Here is a 26,173-nt window from a genome sequence, read left to right on the forward strand (position 1 = left end):
CTCCATTCTCAGCTCATCTAAACCTTGAAGAATTTGGGCAGTCTGCTGCGTCCAGACAATGGTCATAGGAGGGCTGATGTCCCTCTTACGATCTTAGCCTCTTAATGACTCTTGTTTCTGCTTCCCTGAGAGCCACCAGTCACACCCCATTCCTGTTGGACTCAAATACCTGTATCCTTGAGAGGAAGATGGGTTCCCCCATAACAAAATAAAAGCAAAAACTTAGGAGTTTTGGTAATTTGTGATTTCCAAAACTTCAGTGGCACAACCCTACCTACCTTTTATAACATGCCCAGCCAGGGCTGCAGGGTTCATTTTATGCCCTGAGTGTCTGCAGTAGTTCCTGTCCTGGAAGAATCTCCGAAGATCCTGGCAGTCAAAGTCCACAGCAGAGACCAACAACTCCCTGCACACCCACATGTTTTTCTATACTTCACAGACAAATGTATGTAGTTGTTGAAGGAAAAAACAAAACAAACCATGCAGGGTCTAGGCGTATAGGAAACCAATCATTTCTACCTTGAAGGAGGTGACTGGGGGCCGAGTGCACTCGTTACATGTCCATTTGCTCTATGTGTTTGAGCGCTCGCCTGCGCATGCATATGAGCACCATGTGTTTACTAAGTGCCTGTGAAGGTTGCAAGAGAGGGTTGGGGGCCCCAGACCTTCAGTTATGGGCGGTTGACAGGCACCATGCTGTGTTAGGGATTGACCCTGCAAGAGCATTGGGGCTCTTCATTGCTGAGACATCTCTCTCACTCCCTTGGGTTTTATTTATTTATTTATTTATTTATTTATTTAATTTGCGGTGTCTGGGAGTGTAGCTCAGTGGTAAGCGCTTCCACGGCCTATGCATGGCTTTGGGTTTAATTGCTCTCAACACACACACACACACGCACACACAATTAGATACATCAATGTCTTCTAGAAAATATTTAGAACACTCATACTCAGATAGATCCTACTCCTCTCTTCCGTGTAACAACATCATGTTTAAATGAGGTCACCTCTTTGCATCTCTTCCATGTCTCTCAGAGTAGATGACAGGGGTGAAGACCTTCCTTCAGTTCTCATGCACTGTCCCAGGCTTGGGGTTTCCTCCCCATATGCTGATTTTTATGTCAAATCAGCATAGCACAAATGACTCCCATTTGTGTGCACTTTGGCAGTTTGGGGCAGATGCACACGCCCGTGATGCACACGCCCGTGTTGCTGTTGCTTGCTGTCACTTCTGTTTCTAGGTCTCTCAGTCAGGAACAGGCAGTCTCATTACTGAACAAAGTTCTCTCAAGTCCTTCCCAGTCGTTCACCCTCCGGCCAATCTGTCTTAGAAGAGATGGTGTTTACACAGCCTTTCTTCTCAGTGACTGCTCTGCACAATCGCAGCGGCTCCTAATCCCTGCTTTTAATTTCTTGTCCCATCAGCAGCCTGACAGTTTGCGGGATTAAAGCACTGAGCTGCTTACGGGCTCGCTGGCCAGAGAGACAGGAACAGGTCTCATTGTTTCTCTATTCTTTATCAGAAGCAGCTCATTTTTGATTCTTTAAAATTCTCATTATCTATCTGTCCATTCACCCATCTACCTCCCCACCAATCCATACCCATCCACCTAGTCACCAACCCATCTATCCATACATCCCTACCCCAAACACCCAACCACCCCTATCTGTCCAACCACATACTTTCCCATCCATCTGTCCATTCTTCCACATTGATCCTACTCATTCTCCACCACTGATCTATCCATCCACGGATCCATCCATCAGTCATTCTAATCAATTTAGTATTCATCAAATATGTTCAATGTCTACTATCAGCCATCCAGAATCCAGTTTCCAGATGTTAGCATTTTGTCTAGGCTCTGCCCCACAGTTACCTGGCAACAGCCAGGTGTGCCTGACTCACTACAAAAGGGGCTGCTTGCCCCCTCCTCCCTCTCTCTTGCTCTTGCCTTCCTGCTCCCTCTCTGTCCCCTTCCCCCCCCCCCCCCCCCCCCCCCCCCCCCCCCCCATTCTCTCCCGGCCCCCTCCACGTGCTCATGGCTGGCCTCCATCCACTTCTCTCTCTCTCTCTCTCTCTCTCTGGCCCTCTCCCTCTCTCCCTCTCTCCCCCTCTCTCTGCCTTGTCCTGCCTCTACTACCCTCTTGACTCCCCTCCCCATGCTCTGCATTGTGTGGCTGGTCCCTTGGGGAAGGGATGCCTCAGCATGGGCTCAAAGAGGCACCCCCTTCCCCCATACCTGATTACACCTCCACAAACATATCCCCTCTCTTTCTATCCTTTTATAAACACATGACCAGCCAATTTAGGCTCAAACAAAGAAGACAGATAATTAAGCTGAAAAGGCAACGGTCATACAAGGAAGAGTGAGGCACAATGGGACCCAGCAGAGGAGCGTTGTTGTTCTGGGAAGGAGGCATTAATGATAAGTATTTGTAAAACAATGATGTACTGGCTGGGTTTGTGTGTCAACTTGACACAGCTGGAGTTATCACAAAGTAAGGAGTTTCAGTTGAGGAAATGCCTCCATGAGATCCAGCTGTGGGGCATTTTCTCAATTAGTGATCAATGGGGAAAAGGCTCCTTGTGGGTGGTACCATCACTGGGCTGGTAGTCTTGGGTTCTATAAGAGAGCAGGCTGGGGAAGCAAGTCAGTAAGTAACATCCCTCCATGGCCTCTGCATCAGCTCCTGCTTCCTGCCCTGTTTGAGTTCCAGTCCTGACTTCCTTTGGTGATGAACAGCAATGTGGAAGTGTGAGCTAAATAAACCCTTTCCTCCCCAACTTGTTTCTTGGTCATGATGTTTTGTGCAGGAATAGAAACCCCGACTAAGACAAATACTGAGTTGGCTAATTACTCATCAGTATCTGTAGAGCATGGTGGGCCAGGCATGGTGATAGCCGTCCATGACTGGAGCACCAAGGAGTAGGACAGAGACAGCCTTGTCCTCATGGGGTAGACAGCATGGCGGAGCCGGCTGGGCGGGGCACTGAGGTAATATTCTAAGGGAAGCGTGCATGAGAACTGGTGCATGTGTGTGGTAGGACAAACATGGTAGAAAACCAGCAGTGAATAGCCAGAGGCTCAACATCTACCTGGCAGTTCCTTCCCTGAAGACCAGTGATCAAAGCCCCAGTCTGAATCTCAGAGGGAGAGGAAATGTTGGCCGTGGGCACTACAACTCAATCACTGGCAGATATTTCTGACTTTCACAGTGCACCATGACGAAAATGGTCATTCACGAGCAGCACAAAAGACCTCCTGGAGAAGATGGGGTGCTCGGAGAAACCTGGTCTGCCCGATGGCCATGTGACTCGAGTCAGACTGAGTTTCCAGTGTGAATTACCTACCAGAGAGAAGCACACTTCAAAGGACCCAGCAGAAGCCCAGATACCAGAGAAGGGAGGGAGTGTGATTCTGCCTAAGCCATTTTGAGGTGAATTATTCATGTCGTTTCCATCTGAGCTGCTGACTTTTGATGAGTGTTACTGAACACGCTTATTAAATGATGGCAAACATTCCAGGCTGTGAGGTAGGATGTATCCCAGCGGCCTGTTTGGTTTTGCCCACAACAGGCCCACACACTGCATTTCACTCTTTGTGATTTAATATTTGGTAAAGCTTATTTACTGAACAGTTGAGTTCTGCCTGTCTCACCTAAAAATTAAAGCTCTCCGAAAAAGAAAAAAAAAAACAGATTTCCTATGGACACTAAATCATAGAACAGTCTGGGAGTGTCCTCTCCTCCATGCTGGGTTTGCTGATTGCAAATATAATCCTGAGCCTTAACAGTGTCTAGACCCACCACACCCTGTTCACCACCTGCCAATATTATGTTGGTTTAGCAGTCATTCCAAGGAACATGGTTTCTGGATGACCCCAACTTACCAGGTCAGTCAGACACTCATGAAGTCTCCGTGGCTTTCATATTAGGTATTTTCTACATGTCGTGTTTTGGAGGCTTGGTCCTCTGCCTGTTACCTCAGAGAGTGATGCTATTCTGGGAGGTGGTGGAAATGTTAGGAGGTGAGGGCAAACTAGAGGTCACAGGTCAGGGGTTGCAGTGGGGTGTGTATACTCTGAATTCGTTATTTGGTTCCTAGCTCTTTTCCTTGTGTCTGCCGCCTGTCTGCTCTGAGGTGAGCAACCTTGCTTCATCGTGCCCTTGCACCATGGTCTGCCTTACCAGGCCCAGAAGCAGGGCCAGCCAGCATGGTTTGGACCTTGGAACCATGGGCTAAATGTTTCCTTCTTGTTTTGTTTGTTTGTTTTTGTTTTGTTTTCCAAGACAGGGTTTCTCTGCATAGCCCTGGCTGTCCCGGAACTCACTCTGAAGACCAAGCTGGCCTTGAACTCAAAAATCTGCCTGCCTCTGTCTTCCAAGTGCTGGAATTAAAGGCCTGTGCCACCACTGCCCGGCAAAATCTTTCCTTCTTTAAACTGTTTCTGATATATGTCACAGCAGCGAAATTTGAACCACACACTGCTTAAGAACTGCATTTGATCAACAGCCACGTACATCCTGGCCTGCCAACCCTGCATCTGTCACTCATGTTGCTGAACCCCTCCCTCTCAGACCACTGTCCGTGAGAGTCTTAGGCATGCTGTCATGCCTTCAGACCTGAGCGATCCAGTCAGTAACTGTTCAAACTTTCGGCCACTCGTGCCTACTGCAGAACTGCTCAGAAGAGGTCTTCCATGTGGGTGTCTGGTGACCTGAGTTCTCCTCTGGAGTCAGCTTCTTTGGGGCTACCACCTTTCCATAGCAGCTCAGTCAGTTACTTGGCAACACCCCAGCTTTCTTCTAGGGTTATTTACAAATTAGTACCTGGGCCAGCATACCGCACAGTCTTGGTCATCTAGAATACTGGAGGGGAACCCCATGGTGCGTTTCTATTTAGAAATATGTCCCTTCCCTCTCCAGGTAGTCAGTGAGTGAATGTGTTCAATAATGAGCTCTGAGGCACTGGACTTAAAAGGGTAGCAAATACATTTTCCTAGGAGGGATATTTAATGTTAACCGTGACCAAGATTAATGTCTCTTTCCATATTTTAGCAAATAATCATTGAGGCGTTTGCAGCCTGGTCAGGAGCTGTGAACCCCTCCCTATTCCTGAGCAAAGGTGGCCAGAGCTTCAGATCTTCTGAAGAGATTTTACCTAGCATAGCAGGTAAAAATGCTTGCCGCCATGTCTGATGACCCGAGTTCCATTCTTGGGACCTGCATGGTCAAAGGAAAGAGCAGACTGTCACCAGCTGTCTCTGAATGACACACATGCAGCGTGGGATGCCACTACACACACACATTTATAGTACATGTTTTAAAGCGTGGTTTACCTTACTTTCTCTGGATATTCTATTTAGTGGTGAAACCCTCAGATTGGCAGGCATTACTGGAGCTGGGGGTGGAGCTCGGTGGTAGGAGTGCTTCCCTGATTCATGTGCGGCCTTGGATTTAATTCTCAGCTCCATACTCGAATGAATGAATGAGTTATGAGTGGGCGAGCAAGTGAGTGAGTGAGTGAGTGAGGGAACAGCTCAGCAGAGGTGCTGGTGAGCACGGCTGACATCATTAGATCGTCTGTCCCCTGTACAGAGGAGATGCTGAGAATTTTAACTCTGGTTGTTATCTGTTTGGCTCTTTCCTGAGTGATGTGCGCTTGATGCAGAACTGTAAGTAGGAGTTGGTACATGACGGCGACCTCCTACACTGGTCCCAGAAAGAAAACGACCAACAACGTCTCCAGAAGAGCATATTGTGCTGATTTATTATAGAATGCAGTTAAAAAAAATATCTTTGAGGTTAGCCTCTCCGGTTCAAAGTACAGAACTAGAAACACTGGGCCGGCGGCAACGGGATGGCCTCCCACCTGCGGGCTCCCTCCCACCGAGCGCTGGAAACAGGGTTTGGAGAACATCAACCCATCTGCTCCCCAGGGGAAGCCACCTCCCGAGTCCCCAAAGCATGCACTGTTAACTGGCATCAGGTTATTCAGAGTGACAAACTTTGTAATGGCAATGGTAAGACCAAAATAGAATACCTATTTACCAGATACACACACGATGACTGGGAAAGCAGAAATTCTCAAATGTTCACCGAGTGTCGTGGTCATCTGGATGAAAGGGGAAAGGCACTGTGTCCCTCTAGGAACACACGGCTACGACGGACTCCACATGCTCTGATTCACCCCATTAAACACATGACAGTAACCTCTACCACACACAAGCCACAGGTAGCTTGAGACTCCCTCTGCCCTCTACTTCCACCCAGGTACAGACAGGTACTAAGATATGCTCTTGGCTGTATTTACAAGTTTATCTTTACGTTTCAATGGGGGTGAAAAACTGTCTCAACCAACAGTTCCCAAAGACGGTCTGGGCTGAAATTCACACACAAACCACTACATGAAGGAAACAACGGAGACCGGTGTTGAATGCAAGCACCCACACCAAACCTTCCCAGCCCAGACAGACGGCTGGCAGCAACCCCGCTGCTCTCCCACAGGTGAGGCTAAGTTCTACTCGGGGACTCAAGATCAACTTCTCTTGCAGGGAAGCCCAAGTGCCACGGTGCACCAGGCAGGGTGACGTGCGGATGTCTCCAGCCTCGACCCCGTGTGCAGAGAAAACGAGGACACGTGGTCAGAGTGTTCCAGAACTTTCCTGGCTTCCCAAGATGGAAACCAGCGTAACTTCCTACGTGAACAGAGGCTGGTCCTGGGACCTAGTAATACACACATGCATGAACGTCGGACCATGGGGAAGGAACGAGAAGGACAATTCCACACGGTGCGGGGGTTGTCCCACAACCTTTCTGCACTGGACACTGGGTGGCTTGTGGGGGGGGGGNGCCTCTGCCTACCAGTGCGGCGGGGGCTGCACCCTGAACTCTGGTTGGAAACAGAAATCTCTCCCTGGGCCACCAGTCAACCTGTCCTTGCCAAAAACAGAACCTAGAAATGAGCAATGACAAGAACTATCAGTTTTCTCAGGATGTCCCCAGTGTCCTTGTGTGACTGCCACACATTCAGTGAATGGCCCAAGACAGTCCCAGGTGCCGTGGACGTGGACTGAGGGGCGGCAGCATCAGGACAAGGGGAGGAGGCCTTGACTCTCTTCTGAGCAACATGAACTGGAATTTCTGCCACAGTGGTCACGGCCGTTACCTCCAAAGCCATGACCAGCCACCTGCACAGTAAAAGATCCCTTCCCACACGGGGGGTTCAGAGTGCGCTGTCTCGGTCCGCGTGCCGGTTCAGCTGAGGTGGATGGGTGTGTACTCCGGTCTCCGTGTCTGGATGATTTTGGGCTTGGGTCTCTTCATTCTCTCCATCTCTTCCTCTTCCTCCTCATTCTCTTGGTCACTCTCACACACGTGGACCACCACACTGGGAGTGGTGTCTGTCGCTGCATGTAGTTCATACTTCTCTCCTGGGGGAAGGAGACAAGAGCACGGTGAGTGGTAACCATGGGTTGTCCCTTAGCATGGCGGGCAGGGACCTGGGGGGGACACCAGGGTTTGCTTGGCCAGACACAGTCTGCCCTTGTGCCTCCTCATGGATAGCTTATTCACAAGACGGAACATTTGCACTGCAGAATTGCTCTCAGTCAAGCGCTGTTCGCTAACCCTTCTCATGTCCACCCAGGGGCTCCCAGCAGCAGGTTATGGGAGGCATCAGTACAGAAAAAACATGAGCAAATGCCACTGCTGGAGACAAATGTCCTGTAGGTGGGGCTCCAGAGCACGGCAGCAGGGAGCCCCAGGTGAATCTGCCCAACCTTAACATCCTTTCCTTGGTTTTATATTGTTTATGTACGGGCTGCCTGGAACTTACTGATGGCTGCATTTGACCTTAGATGTCTGCTGCTCTTGCCTCACCTGCTGGATGCTGGGACCAGAGGTTCTGTACCACCATGCCTGATTTATGTGACACTGGAGGCCAAGTGCTTCATGCCCAAGTGACACCTTCAGCCACACCATCATCTATCTATCTATCTATCTATCTATCTATCTATCTATCTATCTATCTATCGAGTGCTCCCTCCTTGCTCTTCTGGGCTAGCCTGAGCTTGCCCAGGCTCAAGCACCTTCACACCACTGTGGTATAGCAAGATTAGGATGGGCCTTTTGTCACCAAGAAACCTGGCTGGAAAGGAAGGCTCTGGGATTTCCCTTGAGGGGGTCTGCACTGACGCTGAGGGGAGGTGGCATGGCGGAGTGGCCGTGTATGGCGGGGAGTGAGTGGATGAAGACTTGTCCCTGGGCTGTCTCACTTCTTTGTGCCCTTTGCCTCCTCTGTAAATGGGGCAGCAACGGCATCGGTGGGGCCACTTCCATGAGAGAACAAATCCAAAACGCCCAGCGGCGGGCTCACGACATCCATACTTTGACAAATGCCACCTAGATTTACAAATGGAGGGTGCTGGGGATGTAGACTAGACAAGAGGTGCTTGCCAGCAGATGAGCCCTGTTGTTAAACTGGCTAAGTTTCCAGCTGCTGTAGCGGCTTGGTGAGGCTGCCTGCTTTCTAGTCTGCTCCATAGATGTGGGAGGCACAGAACTCATGAACAACACGGCAGCGTGGCCTCTCTACCCCACCAATGAGGCTAAAAAACGAAGGAGCTCGGCTCTCCCCAAGTGTTGAAGGCTGCTGGGAAAGCTCTAAGTGGAGGGAGGGTTTCTATACCTACCTACCCTTGGCCCAAAGGCAGAGAGCTGTGGGCACGCACAGACACACACAGCACTAACTTCGTGGATGAAGGTCAGACTGCTCTCCGCAAGCCACCTTTGGAGCCCTGAAGGCTGACTGAAGTGTGCTGGCTCTGGGTGTGGAGAACTCTGTCATGGCCCTGGTAGGAATGTTTCAGCCCCTTCATTTCTGGTCTGGGTTCTTTTTTTTTTTTGGTTTTTCGAGACAGGGTTTCTCTGTGTAGCCCTGGCTGTCCTGGAACTCACTTTGTAGACCAGGCTGGCCTCGAACTCAGAAATCCGCCTGCCTCTGCCTCCCGAGTGCTGGGATTAAAGGCGTGTGCCACCACGCCCGGCTGGTCTGGGTTCTTAAAAGGGAAGGCTCGGGGCTGGTGAGATGGCTCAGTGGGTAAGAGCACCTGACTGCTCTTCCAAAGGTCCAGAGTTCAAATCCCAGCAACCACATGGTGGCTCACAACCATCCGTAACGAGATCTGGCGCCCTCTTCTGGAGTGTCTGAAGACAGCTACAGTGTACTTACATATAATAAATAAATAAATAAATAAATAAATAAATAAATAAAAAAGAGGGAAGGCTCGCCTCAATTCCTGCCTCTGGAACAGACTGCTCCCTTGCGGCAGATGGAGGTCTGTGTCCATGTATAACACATCCACAGACTCCAGACCCCCTCAGCTGTGCTGGGAGCCTCCATGCTGAGCCGTCTCCTTGCTCACACTGGCCATTTCCACTTTTGACCTTCATGCTACAATTAGCACTAGTAACGTGAGTCTCAGTTTGTACCGCGGGAGGAATTTCCATTTAGGCTATGTTCTTAGAAATATAATCTTTCTGCTGATGAGCCATGAAAATAAAACCCTTGCCCTAAAGGAACGTCAGATGACGAGGGGCTGACGGGCAGTGTTGATTCGGCTCGCTGTGTGGGGTGAGAGATGCACACATCCCCGCACTATAGACCTCCCTCCCTCCCTCCCACCCAGTACGGAAGTAGGAGTGACAGCTGACAAGACTCCCTAGAGGTTGGTCTGTTTGCCCTTTCCCATCCCACCTGGAACAACATGATCTGGGGCCTGGAGTGAGCCACACGGGTGTGCCTGCTGGGTGAAGGGATAGATTTGGGGGACGCTTGGGGGGACAGTGGTGCACAAACCCACAGGTAGCTACCATCTCCTGGAATCCTCCAAGGGGCGCACACTCCAGCACGAGCTGCAGCAATGTGGAATAACGCAGGGGTCACACAACACAACCGCATGTGGGCGTGTGAGGGGGGTCACATAACATGACCGCATGGGGGCGTGTGAGGCCTGGGGACCTCAGAGAGTCTCTCCACACCTCCCGACACTTTCCCACCTGAGGGTGCTGCTTACCTGGCCCCAGCTTGGAGATGGCATATAAAAGATCGTAATTTATGACGGGGGTGGCATCTTCTACTTGTTTCCAGCCAACGGGAGGAGAGGCCGGAGGGGAGATGAGGAACTGTTTGTCGGGATTGGGCGGAGCCAGGTGTGAACTTCCTATGTGTAAAGTCTGAGGAGAGAAATGAGTTCATTATTATGCAGTGAGCGAGGTCACGGCAGTTCATGGAAGCTTCTGGAAGGCAAGCATGGAAGGGCAGACCGATGGTTAGGCTCTGGACCAGGTACTATTCCAAGAAGCAGGAATGTGGTCTGTACAGAGGTGAAGGAAGGACCGAATTCTAGTTTTGGTGCCTGTGTTGGGTAAACTTTTCAAGTGTCTATGACAGCCCTGGATGAAAACCGAAGCGGGAAGGCCTTATCCTGGCTCACGGTTCAAGAGTGCGCAGCCATCATAGGGAAGGCAGAACAGATGGATGTCATGGTAGCTAGAGGCTGCAGAAGCCTATGGTCACCTGTTACGTGGTGCCAACCAGGAAGCAAAGAGCTTCAATCTGACAAGGGGCTGAGCTCTAACCCCTCAGAGTCCGCCTCGGGGATCTCATTCCTTTAGGGAGGCCCCACTTCCTAAAGTTCCCTAACTCTAAAACTGCACCACGGAGGACCCAAGTATTCAAATGCATGAGTCACGGAGGGCATTTCATAGTCAAAGTCTACCACTGCCGAGAGGTGAGGGCCATGAGCCACACTCCTCAGGGCTCCGCTGGCCCTAAGCTGGCAGGAAGTGAGTGTAGACAACTGAGAAGAAAGGAAGTGGCTTCAGAGCCTGGCAAGGACTGATGTTACCTTGGGAATAACATTCGAGAAGCTGTGATCTACCAGTCCCCGTTACAGTCACATGGAAGTTGGGAGCTGCCTTGAAGGTATCCCGAGGTTTGGCGGAGCAATGGACAACCCATCCACAGCCCCCTTTTCTGCCCCTCAGCTAAGAGTCTCAACCATGTGATGACCCTCGCCCCTGCCCCGACTGACAGCCCTGTGCTGGTCTGAATACAGGCTTGGAGGTGAGGCGTGGAGAACCTGCACTGGCTTGAGACAGCTCTTGACAGGTCGCTGGCCTAGTCCCAGTGAAGCTTACTAATGTGCAGGAAGGAGGGGCAGCAATGCCCTCCCCCCCCCCCACTCCCCAACCCCTAAGCTTTCTGGTGACCAAGGGAAGCTTGCTCCCCTTCCTTCATGGTTTAACCCAGGAAGGTCCAGGCTTACTGTCCCCTTCACCAGATCCCTTTACACAGCAGGGAGACCTTAAGAACTCAAGGTCGGAATCCTGTCTGTTTTGAGGTGACCTCTAGGTTTCCAATGTATATGTAACACAATCCAATGTATAACACAATCAGCATATAAGGTGCTTTGCCAGGAGGAGCCCGCTTCACAATGAACACACTTACCTGAGCAAAATACAACTTCATTTCCTTCCCTAGGAACTCGGTCTTGTGCAGCCGCAGCCTGGCATCGGCCGCAGATAAGGGGTTGCTGAAGTTTATCCGGACACGTTTGAAACTCTTAAAATACTGGAAGGTGGTGTCCTTGTCATATGTCCTGAAGAGGGATTCAAATTTGGCCTGAAAAATAATAAAAGGGTTTAAAATTCAGTGCGTCCTCAGTCACTATCCTTGATGAAGAAGTGAGTGATCAGTCACTCCAGGGACGCCGAATGTCTGTGTTAGAGAACAGCCTGCCCCGCTAAGGAAGGGGCTTCGCTGTCTGTTATGTTGGGGCCGGGAGGCCTTGCACACAGACAGACACTCGAGCCTCAGTTAGACTCACTCAGATGAGCTTATAAGGAGGATGGAAGACAGGATTCAGTGTACCACAGTCATCTAACCAGCAGAGCGACTAACTCTTCTGCACCTCAGCTAAGACTCTCAATCTCCTGATAACCCCCACCCCAAGTTTCTGACGTGGGACAAGACTTTCCAAGGAGGTAGTCGGGGCGTTTGTTATCCTAAGCCTAATATCCCATGACTTCCACCCACTAGCCAACTTCATCCAGAGTGGAGACTGCGTCCTTCCAGGATTTCTTAAGGGCCCAAGGCCCTGCAGCAGATTTGAGGGTGGGGGGGGGGGGGAGGAAGAACTTTTTGATAAACTGAAGAACAAGGAACAATGGCCTTACAGGGAGCTCTCCCGAACTGCAGGGTGGGTTTATCTCAGTCTGTTACTTTTTAACTCTCTGAAGAAAGAATAGTGGTTTAAGATTGAACACGGTGCAAATGGGCCCTCTGCCCTGCTGTGGCTTTCATGCAGGTGATCGGCTCACCCTGGTGTTGTAAGGGCTGCTGAGAATTATGAAATATCATGAGCTCTTAGCATGGAAAGCCCAGATTCGGGGATTACAAGCTTGGCTCTTGGCTTCTGGAAAAACCTCATCAGCCTCCTGGAAAAGGCTGGGGAGCCCCACCCTCTCCTGCAGCAGTGAGTGGGGAGGGGAGAAGAGGGGCTGCACCTCCTGGGGACTCTGGGAAGATTCTGTGAGCTTTTCCATGCCAGGTGCTTTCTGAGTTCCTCTCTAAACACTCTGGGCCATTTGTGGGAACTTCTGGATGGAGGGGAGTTGAGAAGGCGGCTGGCAGAGAGCCTGCATCCTGAGAGGTGTTCTCAGCACAGGAGAATACCTGAGGCACAAGAGGGTACACTGTTCACAGCCTGTCCTGGAAACCAATGCAGGGGAGTGGAGAAGGGAGCGGGGGGGGGGGGGGGGGGGGTTTCGGGGGTAGGATGGGGTTCCTGAGTCAGCCATCTTTGGGAATAAAAGCCTAATAATGGCCTACACATGAGCCCTCTCCTCTCTGAGGCAGGAGGCAGAGGAGCCTGCAGGTCTTCCCACCTTGCTCTCAGTCCCCCCCACCCCCTTTTCTTCATCCTGGGAGCACTGCTGTGTCCCCACTAGGGGCTCTGCAGAAGTGGGTGTGGAGAAAGCAGGGCTGACTTCTGACCTGGATGTCGCTGGCTGGGCCATGCCTCTTTTCCATCTCTCTTGGGCACTGGGTGAGTTTCTGGCTTAAGGGTTTCTTGGTAAAGCTGAGATTACACATGACCTCATCAACAGGCACTGTGACTAACTGTAGTTTTAAGTTATGATTCAGAATTTGGGAGAGATGGCTTTGGTGAATATTTTTAGAATGCAAGTCAGGGCTCAGAACCAAAGCACCAGAGAACACACACTCTTACCTAATCCGCACCGCCACACACTTACGAAATAAACTTATTTGTTCTAATAGTAGGTACCCAGCAGTGACAGTTGTATCATATTTCTACATAATTAAGGAACAATTGAATGGTGTCACTTACCAGGCTGAAACCACTCAGCACACCAAGTCTGTAGTATGTCTATGAATACAGTGTGTTCTACCATCAAGTTCAAGAACTACTGTCCCAGTTTCTCAAACATTATACACAATTAGCTAACAATAATCAAACCCTCTACAGGACCTAATATGTCTTGAATATAAAGCATAGCAGTGCAGGACACACAAGCACCATCCCCACTAAAACCCAGAACATATTCAGTATCCACTCATCTATGATTCTTATTAAAGATCAATTAGATGGTTTGGTAGCACCCGATAGGGACCTCTCAGGTCGCATGGTGATTAAGGTGGTAATTACTTGGGTGAGAGCCGCTCTCTCACCCTATACTGAGTTCTAATATTTACTTTGTCTCCATTTTTTTCTCTACTCAGAAAGACCTGGAAGCTGGGGGCAGACCCTTGCCATTACTGTACACAGGCGATCCATTCACAGTATTCATTTCCCACGAGGCGCAAGAGCTGGAAGGAGCTTCCCTCCGGAGTTCAGCATGGCCACACACAAAGTCCGCACCTCCCGCGCAAGGAACCAGGGAGCATTCAAAGACGCTCTCCCCAGATCCAATCCCAGTTAATTCTTGAGGCAACAGCTTCTGATTTTCAAGGCTATAAATACTCTGGGGTTTACCTGATAAACCCCCAGGGGAGAGCCACCCACCCCTGAGTATTTCGGCTAATTGTGATTAGCCTCGTGCTTGGAAAATGCTCAGAAATCACAATTCGTCAGAAGGCTTACCCTGGTCTCACTTTCGCTGAAGACATCATCGTTTGCCACACAAGCAATCAGGGAGCTAAAATTGTAGTTAAAGTCCCTAAAATGCATTCTGCTTTTTCACGGGGCAGACGCTTAACGAAAGACTCGCTCTCTCAGCCAAGCCCAAGCTGGAGGTTCCTTTGCAAGAGAACGAGCGAGACCACGGGTCCTTTCTCCAGCCGCAGCTTATAAAGCTCCGCGGAGAGCCAGCCCCCTGGGGGCGGGGAGGGCTCGGCTTCCAGAGCGTCCTGTTTAGACAGCAAATTCCTGAGTCAGGTCCCGCATGCCCTCGGGCAGACAGGGACAGAGTGTAAGTTTCTACTGGAAAGAGGTGACGTCAACACCTTAGTCATTTTCCCTATGCTAATTACCTCTGCTCGGGAGGGTGGAAAAGGCGCTAAGGTTTGCTGAGCCTCGAAGCTTTACCGCCCCTCTTGCGGCATAGTTCCCACTGGTAGTAATTCCACTCAGCCGCCCAGACAACGTGCTTCTGGGGCTGAACGGGGGCGAGCCCTGCTTAAGATGGAAAATGTTACAAAGGAGGGACGACGGTCTGTGGCTGTAAACAGCTATTAGCCTCCAGGGAGTCCTGAGGCTTTAAGAGACCTGGCAACGCAAGTCTTGCTAGCCCTGTTATTTCCTGAAAAACCTCAACTGATGTGTCTTGCTGGGCATCAGAGAAACATTTTGAAATCTGTCTTGGTCAGTGAGCTGTTTTTTTTTTTAAGGAAAATGGGGAAAGTCGGGTTTGTTTTGAAGTGCAGTGCTTTTACCAGCTCCGCATGTGGTTCACTGGATGAAAAGCCCAGCACTCAGCGGATGATGGAAGTGCACCCCAGATCCTCCTGTGAAAACTTCCCTACTGTAGTTGCAGGGCCAGGGATGGGCAGCATCTGTGGGTTTCCTAAAGGGCTCAAGGAATCCAAGCAAAGAAGGTCCTGGAAGGCAGAGGACAGTGGCACACTTGCCACAGAACAGGTCTGGCAGAAAATCTGGGTTCTGAACCCGAGGGGGAGTCCTGTTCCACAGCTAAATACTTTTTATCAGAAAAGGAGGAAGAAATGGAAAGAATGCACCTTATAACCAATAAAGCATGTCCAGCCAGGTCCTGTGCCTGCAAGGGGTGGGGGTGCCAGACCGCAGACCACCCACCCCCTTCTGTCCAGAGAGCCCCAAGCCCCAACTGGTAGATGTAACTATCAGTCTGAATCAGTCAGTCAGCTCCCCCCACCCCCATCTCATTATCACCTGAAGGTCTTCTCTAGGCTAGGTGGAGTGTCAGCTTTTAAGTGTCCACAGTTAAGCCAAACCTTTCACATTGAAAGCTTTATTCAAAGTACTATTCAAGTTAGCCAGTAATTATGAACAATATATGTGACCGGAACAAACAGGGCACATTAATCCCTACACACACACACACACACACACACACACACACACACAGAGAGAGAGAAGTCTTCTCGGATGAACAAATGTTGCTTAATTTCGGAGCCTGGCGCCTTGCTGCCAACCGTGGGGTTTTGTAAGAAACCAGCCACGGTGTTTGCTTTGCCAGATTACCCAGGGCTGCCAACCCTAAAAGAGTTCGATGAATTTATACTAAAACGGTTTGGGATGCTGAGCAGTAGGTGTGTGCCAGTCACCAGGATTCTGAGGCAGACTGTCGCCAGAACAAGCTTAGCAAAAGTTTCAGACAGCATGGTGAGGGGCAGGGGGCTCCAAGGAGAATCAAGTCTATGAGGTAAAATGGACATTGCTGCTTAGAGGGTCTCATAGGAGGCTGCAGACAGACTCTCTGATTCTCCAGCAGAGGGAAAAGTAGCGGAAGAAAATATGCCACCAAGAGCCTTTGACGTGCCCTATATGTCTACCCTGCCAGTCTACAAACTCACTAGGGAACTGAAAAACCAGGGCACCTGGAAGTCTGTTAGTGCAGACTCATAGATAGTGCTCTCAGAAGGATGCTTACCAAGATCTGAGGGATAATGCAGGAGCTGTGGAGGGGAGGGCTGCTGCAGGAAGGAGCTGGGGGAGGGCTGCTGCAGGAGCTGTGGGGAGGGGGAGGGCTGCTGCAGGAGCTGGGGGAGGGCTACTGAAGGAACTATGGGAAGGGGGGGACTATTGCAGGAATTGTGGGGAGGGGAGGGCTGCTGCAGGAGCTGTGGGGAGGGGGAGGGCTGCTGCAGGAGCTGTGGGGAGGGGGAGGGCTGCTGCAGGAGCGGTGATTGGAATCCTATTTCTTTATTAATGCACTCTTTCCTGGGCACATAAAGAGCACCGTCCCTCTGTAACTTCTTGGAAAACACTGCTTGCAAAGTTTGAGGAACAGCCACGGGCTGTCAGGGGTTTCTAACAACCTGGAGACCATCACTTCGGATTAAGGGAGGCAGTGCTGATTTAGAGATGACAAGGCCATAGCCAATGCTTAGTCATCCTGTCAGCTCTTTTAGCCTGTTCTTTCCAGACTTGACCTGCTCCTACGACTTTTACCTTCTGCTCTGATGCAATCTCACCCAAAGGCAGATGCTTCTATCTCACACAAAGCTTGGGCTGCTGCCAGTGGGGACCCTGGCCACGCCCATTGACACCCACCTCCCCTGTGGGCTCACCCACATGACTGTCTTCCTTCATCCAGGTGTCAAATGGCTTTCCCAATCCTGAACTCAATCTTTCCAACAAGTCCATCGCATCCCTTTGTCTCCCTGAGTGTGCTTTCTGGCGGGGCCTCTCCTCAGCCTGTCTCTCCCAGGCAGCAGCTCATTCCCGTTCTCTTCAGGATTGAGCAAACCTCTGGAAGTTCCCTTCAGGCAGCCCGGGGACACAGACACTGCACTGAGGCCTGGAGAGGAACTGGCAGTCACTAAGAAGGGAAGCTCCTTCAGGAGAGCAGGAAGGCCGGGCTAGAATCTGTGACTCCCCAACACTGGACAGAAAACCCAGCCTCAGGGCTGGGTGCCCCTCAGCCCTGGGTTTGACACCCCACACTGCATGTACCAGTGTTTCACACGCCTGTAATTCCAGCTCTTGGGAGGCCGGAGGATGAGAAATTCACGGTTATCTTTGGCTAAATCATGAGACCCAGAACAGCCTGGGCTACATGAAAGTCTGAAAAAGAAAGAAAACAAACAACAAACAACACAAACAACAAATAAACAACACCCCCCTCCCCGAAAATCTAGTCCCCAACACCCATGCTAGGGGTGCCCTGTCCACACTGAGGTTCAGATTTGGGAGGCAGCTCAGAAGTAGGACCTGCGAGGAATGTGCTGTGTGGCCTTCCCTGCTGTCTCCATCAGCGCCAATGGCTGGTTTCCAGGTCTGAGGTGGAAGCAGCACACACCCCGTCGTCCTCAGGTCCTTCCTGCTTCCTCCTCTACTGACTACTCTCAAGTCCGATAAGCTGCATGCCGAAAGAAATACGCCGTCCCATGCTCCCTCATCCTTCAGGAGAGTGACATATGATGGGAAAATGCTGGGGACAGCCAACTGTGTCATATGACAAACACAATCCCACTGCAACTTGGGTGCTCTGTAGGGAAACCAGGAGGCTCCCATCAAGTTACAGAGGGAAGCCGATGTTTATGTGTCAGAGAGTTGGGCTCATGCCCTGAACTAGAATGTGTGAGACCCAGAGCTGTCCTTGCTCCCTCAACACAACGGCCTGGTTAGTCGTTCCCACCCAGTGGCAGCCGCCCTCACCACCTGAAGAAAAGCAGCTGCCAATGTTTACAAACTGGGAGCTTTCATGCAGAAACGAATTTCTGATTTTTTCTGGTAGAACAGGGAGAGGCCATGGCTGTACAGCTATGAGCCCTGTGTGGTTTGAGCTATGTGGATGACCTTCGGACACACTGATATTCTCCAATACTAGTGTCCCAGTGGCACTACCCATGGGTATCTCACTGGGTGGGGTGCTGTAAGTACAGGCAGGGCAGCTTGGCCATCCCACGGCTTGCACTGCCCTGCCTATAGAGTGTTGTGACTGTCAACCTCTTACAGCAGGTCTTTAGAAGTGTTTATTCACTTCTCATTTCCAGAGCCCAGTCACAGGGATGCCACTCTCTTTAGTGACTTGCTGGGCACTTGAACAATGGTCTCTCACTCTTGAAAATATACTGGAAGCTCCAGGGAATTATAAGACAGTCAAGGGGATGGGGATGGCCGAGACACCACTCAATTGTACAGAAACCACTATTGGTTCCAATAGCAATCCCCAGTAAGAAATTATGTTGCCATTTGAAGGAGAAATGTTTAAACACAGGCTCACAAGGCACTGTTCTGGAAGGCTAAGGAGCCATTAGGAGGTGTGACCTAGCTGAGGAGCATAGGCTAGTGGGAGGGCCTTTGAGGATTAAGCCCACCTCTCCTTCAGGACCATCTCTGCTTCCTAATCCATTAGGATACAAGCAGGTCCCTGCAGCAAGCTCTCACAAGTCCCTGCAGCAAAGCTCCCACAAGTCCCTGCAGCAAAGCTCCCACAAGTCCCTGCAGCACAAGCTCCCACAAGTCCCTGCAGCAAAGCTCCCACAAGTCCCTGCAGCAAAGCTCCCACAAGTCCCTGCAGTAAGCTCCCATAAGTCCTTCCAGCCCAAGCTACCACAAGTCCCTGCAGACCCAAGCCAAGTCACCATTCTTTTTCTGAGAAAATGGACTGTGCTCTGTAAACTGCGCCCAAATAACACTCACCCCTGCCCCGTCCTTCACGTACTTTCTCTCGGGGGTTCCACGATGTGCAGCAGTGGCTGAAAATCAGGACCCTACATTTATAGGTCTCCACAGAATTAGCTTGCAATGAATGGAAGCAGGAAGTCCTGTTATTAGAAGACAGAGTACAACCAGGGTGCTGCTGGGGGTCTTTAACTCTTTAATCCCAGTACTTGAGAGGCAGAGGCAGGGGGATCTTTATGAGTTTAAGGCCAGACTGTTCAACAAACCAAGTTCCAGGCCAATCAGAGCTACACAGTGAGGCCTTGTCTCAAGAGAGAGGGGCTGTGTGGTGGCGCACACCTTTAATCCCAGTACTCGGGAGGCAGAGGCAGGCAGATTTCTGAGTTCGAGGCCAGCCTGGTCTACAGAGTGAGTTCCAGGACAGCCAGGGCTGTACAGAGAAACCCTGTCTCGGAAAAAAAAAAAAAAAAAAAAAAAAGGGGGGGGGGGGGGGGGATGGAAGTGGTTCACAGGAGGAGGCTTGTATTTTTTTTAAAGACTTATTTTACATGGATGAATGTTTTATCTGCACATATAAAGACAGTGCACCACACATGTACCCCGTGTCCACATGTGTGTGGATGTGTGCCAGTGTCCACGGAGGCCAGAGAAAGGCATCAAGTCCCCTGGAGCTGGAGTTACTGATGGTTCTAAGTAGCCATGTGGGTGCTGGGAACTGAACCTGCTTGCGTCCTTGCTAAGAGCAGCAAGTGCTCTTAATTGCTGAGCCAAGTTCCCAGGACCCAGGATTTTTAAAGTTTGTTTTTTTTTTTTTTTTTTTTAAGGTCATCTTTGGAAGATAGCACTTTAAACTGTCTGTTTCTATAAAGATGTAGGACATATTTAGTAAATCATGTTAGGTTGAAAGTAACTGTGAAGCCCATTCAACCCGGCTTTATGTTTTTAAAAAACATCCTCCAGGGTGAGCCACCCGGGTTCTTCTGAGAAATGGTTATGGAGACCCAGCAGCCCCTCAGCAACCATGGGAGGGAAGTATTTCATACCTACAGCGGTCAACTTTGTCAGCTCAACCCACCCACTAGCCAGCCAGCTGCCTGGATGCCTGATTTCCCTACAAGAGACGTTCTTGTGTGAGGAGGCTTGTGGGTAAGAGGAGGCGCCAGGACCAGGCAGATGGAGAGCTAGCCTGTGGTCCTGGTCCCCGTGGACGCCTCTCACTGGAGCAGGCATGACGGCCCTTGCTGCTCTGTGTTGTCAGGATGCACAGTGGCTACCGTGGCTGCCCTCAGCTCAAGTGATTTCTAAGGAGGGTGATGACTGAAGGCAGCCAGGGACAAATCTTCATTCCTGAAGGGACATCGAGAGTACCAGCCTACCAAACAAGACAGGAGTTCAAAGAGTTGGGAAGTTTTTTTGTTTTTGTTTTTTTTTTGTTTGTTTTTTTTTAAATCATCTGAAAATTCTGACAACTAGGGCATTGTTTAAACCACAAGAAAGCCGCTGGCGCCCACGAGCCATTAGCTTGTCTCCCTAAGTAAGTGTCTTGAAGGGAGGTGGATAAAGCGATTCTGAGCTCTCATTAGTGCCATTAAAACCCTCACGCTGACCCAACAGCTCACTCCTAGGAACAAAACTCATGGCAGTGGATGAAGATGAACACTTGCCCCTTTGGGCAAATGAACATCTAACTAATGACCAGACAATAAAAATGAAAAAATGTTAAAATGCATTTAAGGAAAGAAAAAATAAAGATGCAAATCCATTCAATAGAGAATAAAGCTACTTAAGAAGGAGTGAAAATGTTTAATATTAAACGATGCTAAGGTTTACTGTCAAATCATTGTTAATGATAATTATTAATAGGATTGTTGTGACAGTTTGGTAAAGAAAAAGAATACAGTAAACAAATAATAAGGAAGACGGCTGTGTTTTCTTTCTTGGCTTATTAGATTTACAAAATTTCCACAGTGCATCTTAACTAAGTTTTGAATAACAACAAAGCTTTTGTTTTTTCCCTTCCCTTACTGGATGCTATACTTTAGTAATCAAGGTTAACAGATATGCTACATAAAGTTCAAGGTTAGAAGACTGATTCGGTATTATGGCCTTTAATTTTATACTATATTTATTAGCTAAAATTCGTCATAATTTTGGCCTTGTATGTGTTCACATGGGTGCACATGCATGTGTGCATAGACCACAGATATAATCCCAGCTGTAGTTAGTGCCTCAGGTCCTATCCACCTTGTAGTCATGAAACAAGGACTCTTATTGGCCTGAAATTCAGTAAGTAGATTTGGCTGGCTAGCCAGAGTCCCAGGGATCCACTGGGCTCTGCCCCACCCAGTCCTAGGCTCTCAAGCATACATCACCATACCCAGCTTGCTGTGTGTGGCTTCTGGGGATTGAACTCAGGTCCTCATGCTTGCAAGACAAGTTCATTACAGACTGAGCTGTTACCCCAATCCATGCCTGGTGGTTTTATTCTGTATTGTCAGTCATTGATTTCCTTCCCTTCCCTTTCCTTCCCTCCCTTCTCCCCTACTCTTCCTTCCTTCCTCCTCCTCCTCCTCCTCCTTCTTCTTCTTCTTCTTCTTCTTCTTCTCTCTCTCTCTCTCTCTCTCTCTCTCTCTCACAATTATTTATCATTTTTTATTGATCATTTATGTTTTACTAATTAACTATTATCTATCCCCCCCCCTTCTGTCTGTCTGTCTTTTTCAAGACAGTGTCTCTGTGTAGCTTTGGCTGTCCTGGAACTCTCTCTGTAGACCAGACTGGTTTTGAACTCAGAGACCTGCCTGCCTCTGCCTCCCAAGTGCTGGGATTAAAGGTGTGCGCCACCATGCCCGGCTTGCTACTGATTTTTTAAAAAGCCCCCTTTTAAACCAAAGTTTTACTAGAACTATTTATTTTACTAAAGACAAAAAAGACACACACACAAAGACCAAACCAAACCAAAACAACAACAATAAAAACCTGTTCTGTGAACCATCTTTAGTTAATGAATTGTATTGGCTGAGGTGTCTGCAGTACAATCAGGGCCAGGGAACGGTTACTTGATTCTCTCGGGTGATGTGCCGTAGGTGGCTGGACCAGGCTCTGCATAAGTGTGAGCAGACCTCAGAGCACAGAACATTCCGCAGACACCAGTGTGAGGCCAGCAGTGAGGGTCTAACACCCGCTGGGCTGGAGGGGCCACTGTGTGGGCGCTGCTCTTGAATCTCTCCCTGCTCATCTCTGTTTCCACTTCTCTAAGGCACTGGGATCATCTCTGTCTCTGTCTCTGTCTCTGTCTCTGTCTCTGTCTCTGTCTCTGTCTCTCTCTGCCTGGCTCCTTCCCTGGAATCACCCTTCTAACAAGTATGGAATGTTACCCAACAAACTTTCCCCATTACAGCACTAATGATAACAGCTGTTTAATGTACAAGGCCTTCCAAGAGAATTTGTATTTAATCAGCAAATTCTGGAGATCAAAGTCTCAACTCCAAAGGAATGTATTGCTAAAGGGAAAATTCCAGGCAAGAAGTCAGCTGCAGAGGAAAACTCCCAGGGCCCAAAGTACAGGACCTACCTCAGTCATGCTTTCAAGTCTCTAAGGAAGAGAATGATCAATGTCTCCATCCGACTCTCACTTATTAAAGATCGGGTGCACCTTCTAGTGTGCTTTTCTGTTGCTGTGATAAATGCCATGACCAGAAGCAACTTGTGGAGGAAAGGTTTATTTCAGGTCACAATCTTTCACTGAGCGAAGTCAAGGCAGGCTCTCAAGCAGAAATGGAAGCAGAGAACATGGAGACCATTGCTTACTGGCTTGCTTGCAGGCTCCTGCTCTGCTAGATTGCTTATGAAGCCAAGGCCCACATCCATAGGGATGGTGCTGCCCACAGTGGGCTGAGTACTCCCACTTTGATCATTAATCAAGTCAGTCTTTCACAGAGGTGCCCACAGACCAATCTGATTGACACAATGCTTCCGTTGAGGTTCCCTCTTCCCAGGTGACGCTAGCTTGTGACAAATTGTCAATAAGAACTAAGGAGCACAGCAAGCTGGGATCATGCTTGCTCCATCGCACATCGTGTAAAGGAACCCGGGATTCTTAGCACTCACTACATGATGATTGGTTTCTTCCACTACGCTAAGGGGAGACCAAGCTATGTACCCTAGAACACTGCAACTCCTTCGCAAGCATTTCCTGAAGGGCACATAGCACCAATCACAGGCTCTGTGGAGATGCGTAGAGGGGAATGCATGCATAGTAACTCCTTCCAGTAGCTCCCAGCCAAATCAGTCAGAAAATACTCAGCCATTACCAAGGGTGCAGTACAGGACCCAGTAGTTTACTAGGGGCTCCAAATGCCTACGGCACAATTTTTGTCCATATACAGGGTTAGCACTGCAGCTTGGAAGACAGGACTGAAGGCTGAGTGAGAAGGGAATAAGGAAGGACTGGGAAACAGCTTGGTTGGTACAGTTCTCACTTAGCAATCATGAGGATCAGAGTTCAATCCCAAGAACACATGATGAGAAGAGAAAAACAAAACAAACAAACAACAAACACCAAGCTGGACGTGGCGATGCACATTTGTAATCTCAGCACTTGGGAGGTGGGGAGAGATGGATGCTAGGGTTCACTGGCCGGCTGGCCTATCCCACTGGGCAACAGGGCGGTAAAAATCCCTGCCTTGGAAAAGGGGCTACAGAAGAGTATCCAAGGCTGGCTTCTGACTGCCACAGCCTTATATATACACATGTATGTGCACACGTGAGACTCTAAAGAGATGCATAGGTGTTCAGGGATGAGGTGACAGGGGTCTACAAAGGCTAAGTCCACTAGGTGATGAACCCAACTCAGTCAACCAGTGCAACGACAGTACGTTCTGTAGATAAAAGATTTGAGACTAGGGTTAGATTTCAAATGGATAGGAAAAATTACATCTTTGCTTTTCTCATTCCTATCTGAAAAGTTGATATTTCACGCAGAATCTAAGAAGCCAGCTGCTTTTCTGAAAAGCTCATCTACTTCACTCACTTGGAAAGGTTAAAAAGTCATGTACACGCTTCAAGATGCTTGCTCTTAGAATGTAAGCCATGCGCGGCATCTGGAACAGAGGCTCTGTGCAGCCTCTGGGCCAAGCAAAATCCAGGAAGATGCCTCTGCGGAGATGGAAACTCGGGAGCGACATTCACTGCTTTCTCTTTAAGCACTGAATGTTCATCCTTCTGCAGCAACAGTAAAGGGGGCGTTTCCCAGCCATGAGGCAAGAGGTGCAGCTAGTCAGATGGGAAGCAAGCACGGAGGCTCAGCCTGCGCTGCTCTTCCACCCGTGTGAATTCAAAAGCAGGCTTTGCCGAGCTTTGTGTGTGAAAGGCATAACCATAGAGTAGCTGGCGCTCACGAGAACTGAGACATCGCTTCCACACCCCGACCTCCCTTCTATTTTGGAAGGGTCTCGTTATATAGCCCGATTGGCCTTAAACTTACAGAGATCTGCCTGCCTCTGCCTCTCCAGGGTTGGGACTATGGATGAGCATGCGTGTGCATGTCTGGATGGGCAACTCTGAGGTTAGCATACTGAGTGGCCAAAGCCTGGATATGACCAGGCTCTAGCCCTTCCCACTAGCAGTTCCTCGTCAACTGCAGCTTGCCAGGTTGGACACAGTGAGATTTGCAGCTAGACTCTGGCATGACTGGCCCAGACCCAGGCTGACTGTCCAGCACTTGTGAGGTAGTAGTCTCGTGTGCTGGCTGAAGTGCTCTCAGCTGCACTTCCCTTCTCTGTGAGGCAGAACAGTTTAAGCCAAATGCTTGTCGGGTCAGCAGAAGTGCTCTTCTCAGACATCAGTTGCTAGCAAGCACCATGGCCACTACCTGGGGAAATGGGGCCTATGGGAAATGTGATTTATGCCCCTTCTACTGCAGTAGGCGGAGACCCTAATGTGGCACCTGGTGTCGTGGCCTGCATTTCCTGGAGCTTTAACTAGGAAGGCTTGCTTCTGTTCTGTGATTAGATGAAGTCACTTCTGGAGACTATGCAGGGGAGCCTCTCAAAGGGACCTGGCTCTTCCTGAGATCAGACTCAGTGGGAGACCTTCTAGCACCGTGGCACGGGCCTGTAATCCCAAGCCTTTGGAGACTGAGATGGGGGAATTCCAAGTTTGAGGTTAGACTGGGCTACCCCGTGAGCTCAAGGCCAGCCTGGGTAACTGTGTGTCTCAAAAGCAAACAAGGCTGGTGAGCCATTCTCTGATGCTGACACTGACAATGGAGGAGTCTGCTGGCAAGGAAGGCAAGCGCCCTGAGGAGCAAGGCCTACCTCAGGGAGAAGAATCTGAGCAGGCTGAGAAGTAGAGTCCCCTTCACAGATTCCTGACAGCCGTGCAGACCAGCCGGGACCCTGTTTCCAGCCTCGAAGAGTGAGAACACCTCATGAGTGTGCCTGGTCTTCCCACCTCCAGACCTGTCAGACCCTGATGGGGCAAACCATGCATCTGCTGAAACTTGTTCCACAGCGACAGAAACACACATACATGGCTACTGATTTGGAAAGTGTTTAACAAGTCTTCCAGGTGACCAGCACTGTGCAAGCTGGAGCACCACTGGAGCACCACTGGAGCACCACTGGAGCACTGCTGGTGTGGAGAATGAGCCATCTGGTACAATTCTGACCAAACTGAAGCCAACTTCTATGTTCACATATATACTTGCATGACCACAGACATCCTGAAAACATCAGCCCAGATCCCATGGACACCCCTAAAAGAGATGTGAGGAATGACAAGCCTACCTGTGGTTTCCAGTCTCTGGACCACGTCCTAGCTCCAGCCAACTCTCAGCTTGGGTCCTGCCTCATCTGTGACCAGCTCCGGCCACACTGTCCTGGATCACTGATGTTCCCTAAGGCTGTCTTCATGTATGGTGCTCTGAATCAAACTCTCCCCCCTGGGAGCATCTCCCTCACCCTTTCCTGGCTCATTCATCCTTTAATAGGAAGTTACAAGCTCCACTCTGGCTGGAAAGCCTGCCCTGGACGCTTCATGTGAGGGAGCCTGCTGCTGAACCGCATTTTTCTTCTGGCCCAGATGGCAATGACAATGGGAACCATGTGTGTCCCTTTAACAACCCAGGCTGTCCATGCGACTCCCCAAGGGCTGGAAAACCAACACCCATATGCTCACACCTTCGCCATTTCTGGGCACCCAGGAGGTGGCTGGGTCTCTGGAATGCTGGGATGGATGAACTAACGGTGCAGCTGCTGTAGACTCCAAAATACTGACCCACAAAGAAGAGACGGGGCTTAGAGGATGGACAATTGGTG

At 49.8% G+C, this 26,173-nt stretch overlaps 1 protein-coding gene across 3 annotated transcripts in view; it reads right to left on the bottom strand.

Moving 5' to 3' along the window:
• Positions 1-5,742: 5,742 nt before the first annotated feature.
• The window catches only part of Rcan1 (regulator of calcineurin 1), a 71,791-nt gene continuing 51,360 nt past the window's right edge, over positions 5,743-26,173 (bottom strand). For 2 of the 3 annotated variants that reach the window (XM_021185163.2, XM_029470599.1), the window contains exons 2-4: positions 11,513-11,686; positions 10,077-10,236; positions 5,743-7,433 (exon numbers count right to left, since the gene is read on the bottom strand). In XM_021185163.2, the coding sequence (XP_021040822.1) occupies positions 7,258-7,433; positions 10,077-10,236; positions 11,513-11,686 (510 nt within the window). In that variant the 3' untranslated portion in view covers positions 5,743-7,257. Of the gene's footprint in view, positions 7,434-10,076; positions 10,237-11,512; positions 11,687-14,168; positions 14,362-26,173 lie in introns of those variants that run through there. The other variant, XM_021185164.2, reaches the window with a different exon arrangement.

This window comes from Mus caroli, chromosome 16 (assembly GCF_900094665.2).
Source record: "Mus caroli chromosome 16, CAROLI_EIJ_v1.1, whole genome shotgun sequence".
In the NCBI taxonomy this organism is placed as follows: domain Eukaryota; kingdom Metazoa; phylum Chordata; class Mammalia; order Rodentia; family Muridae; genus Mus; species Mus caroli.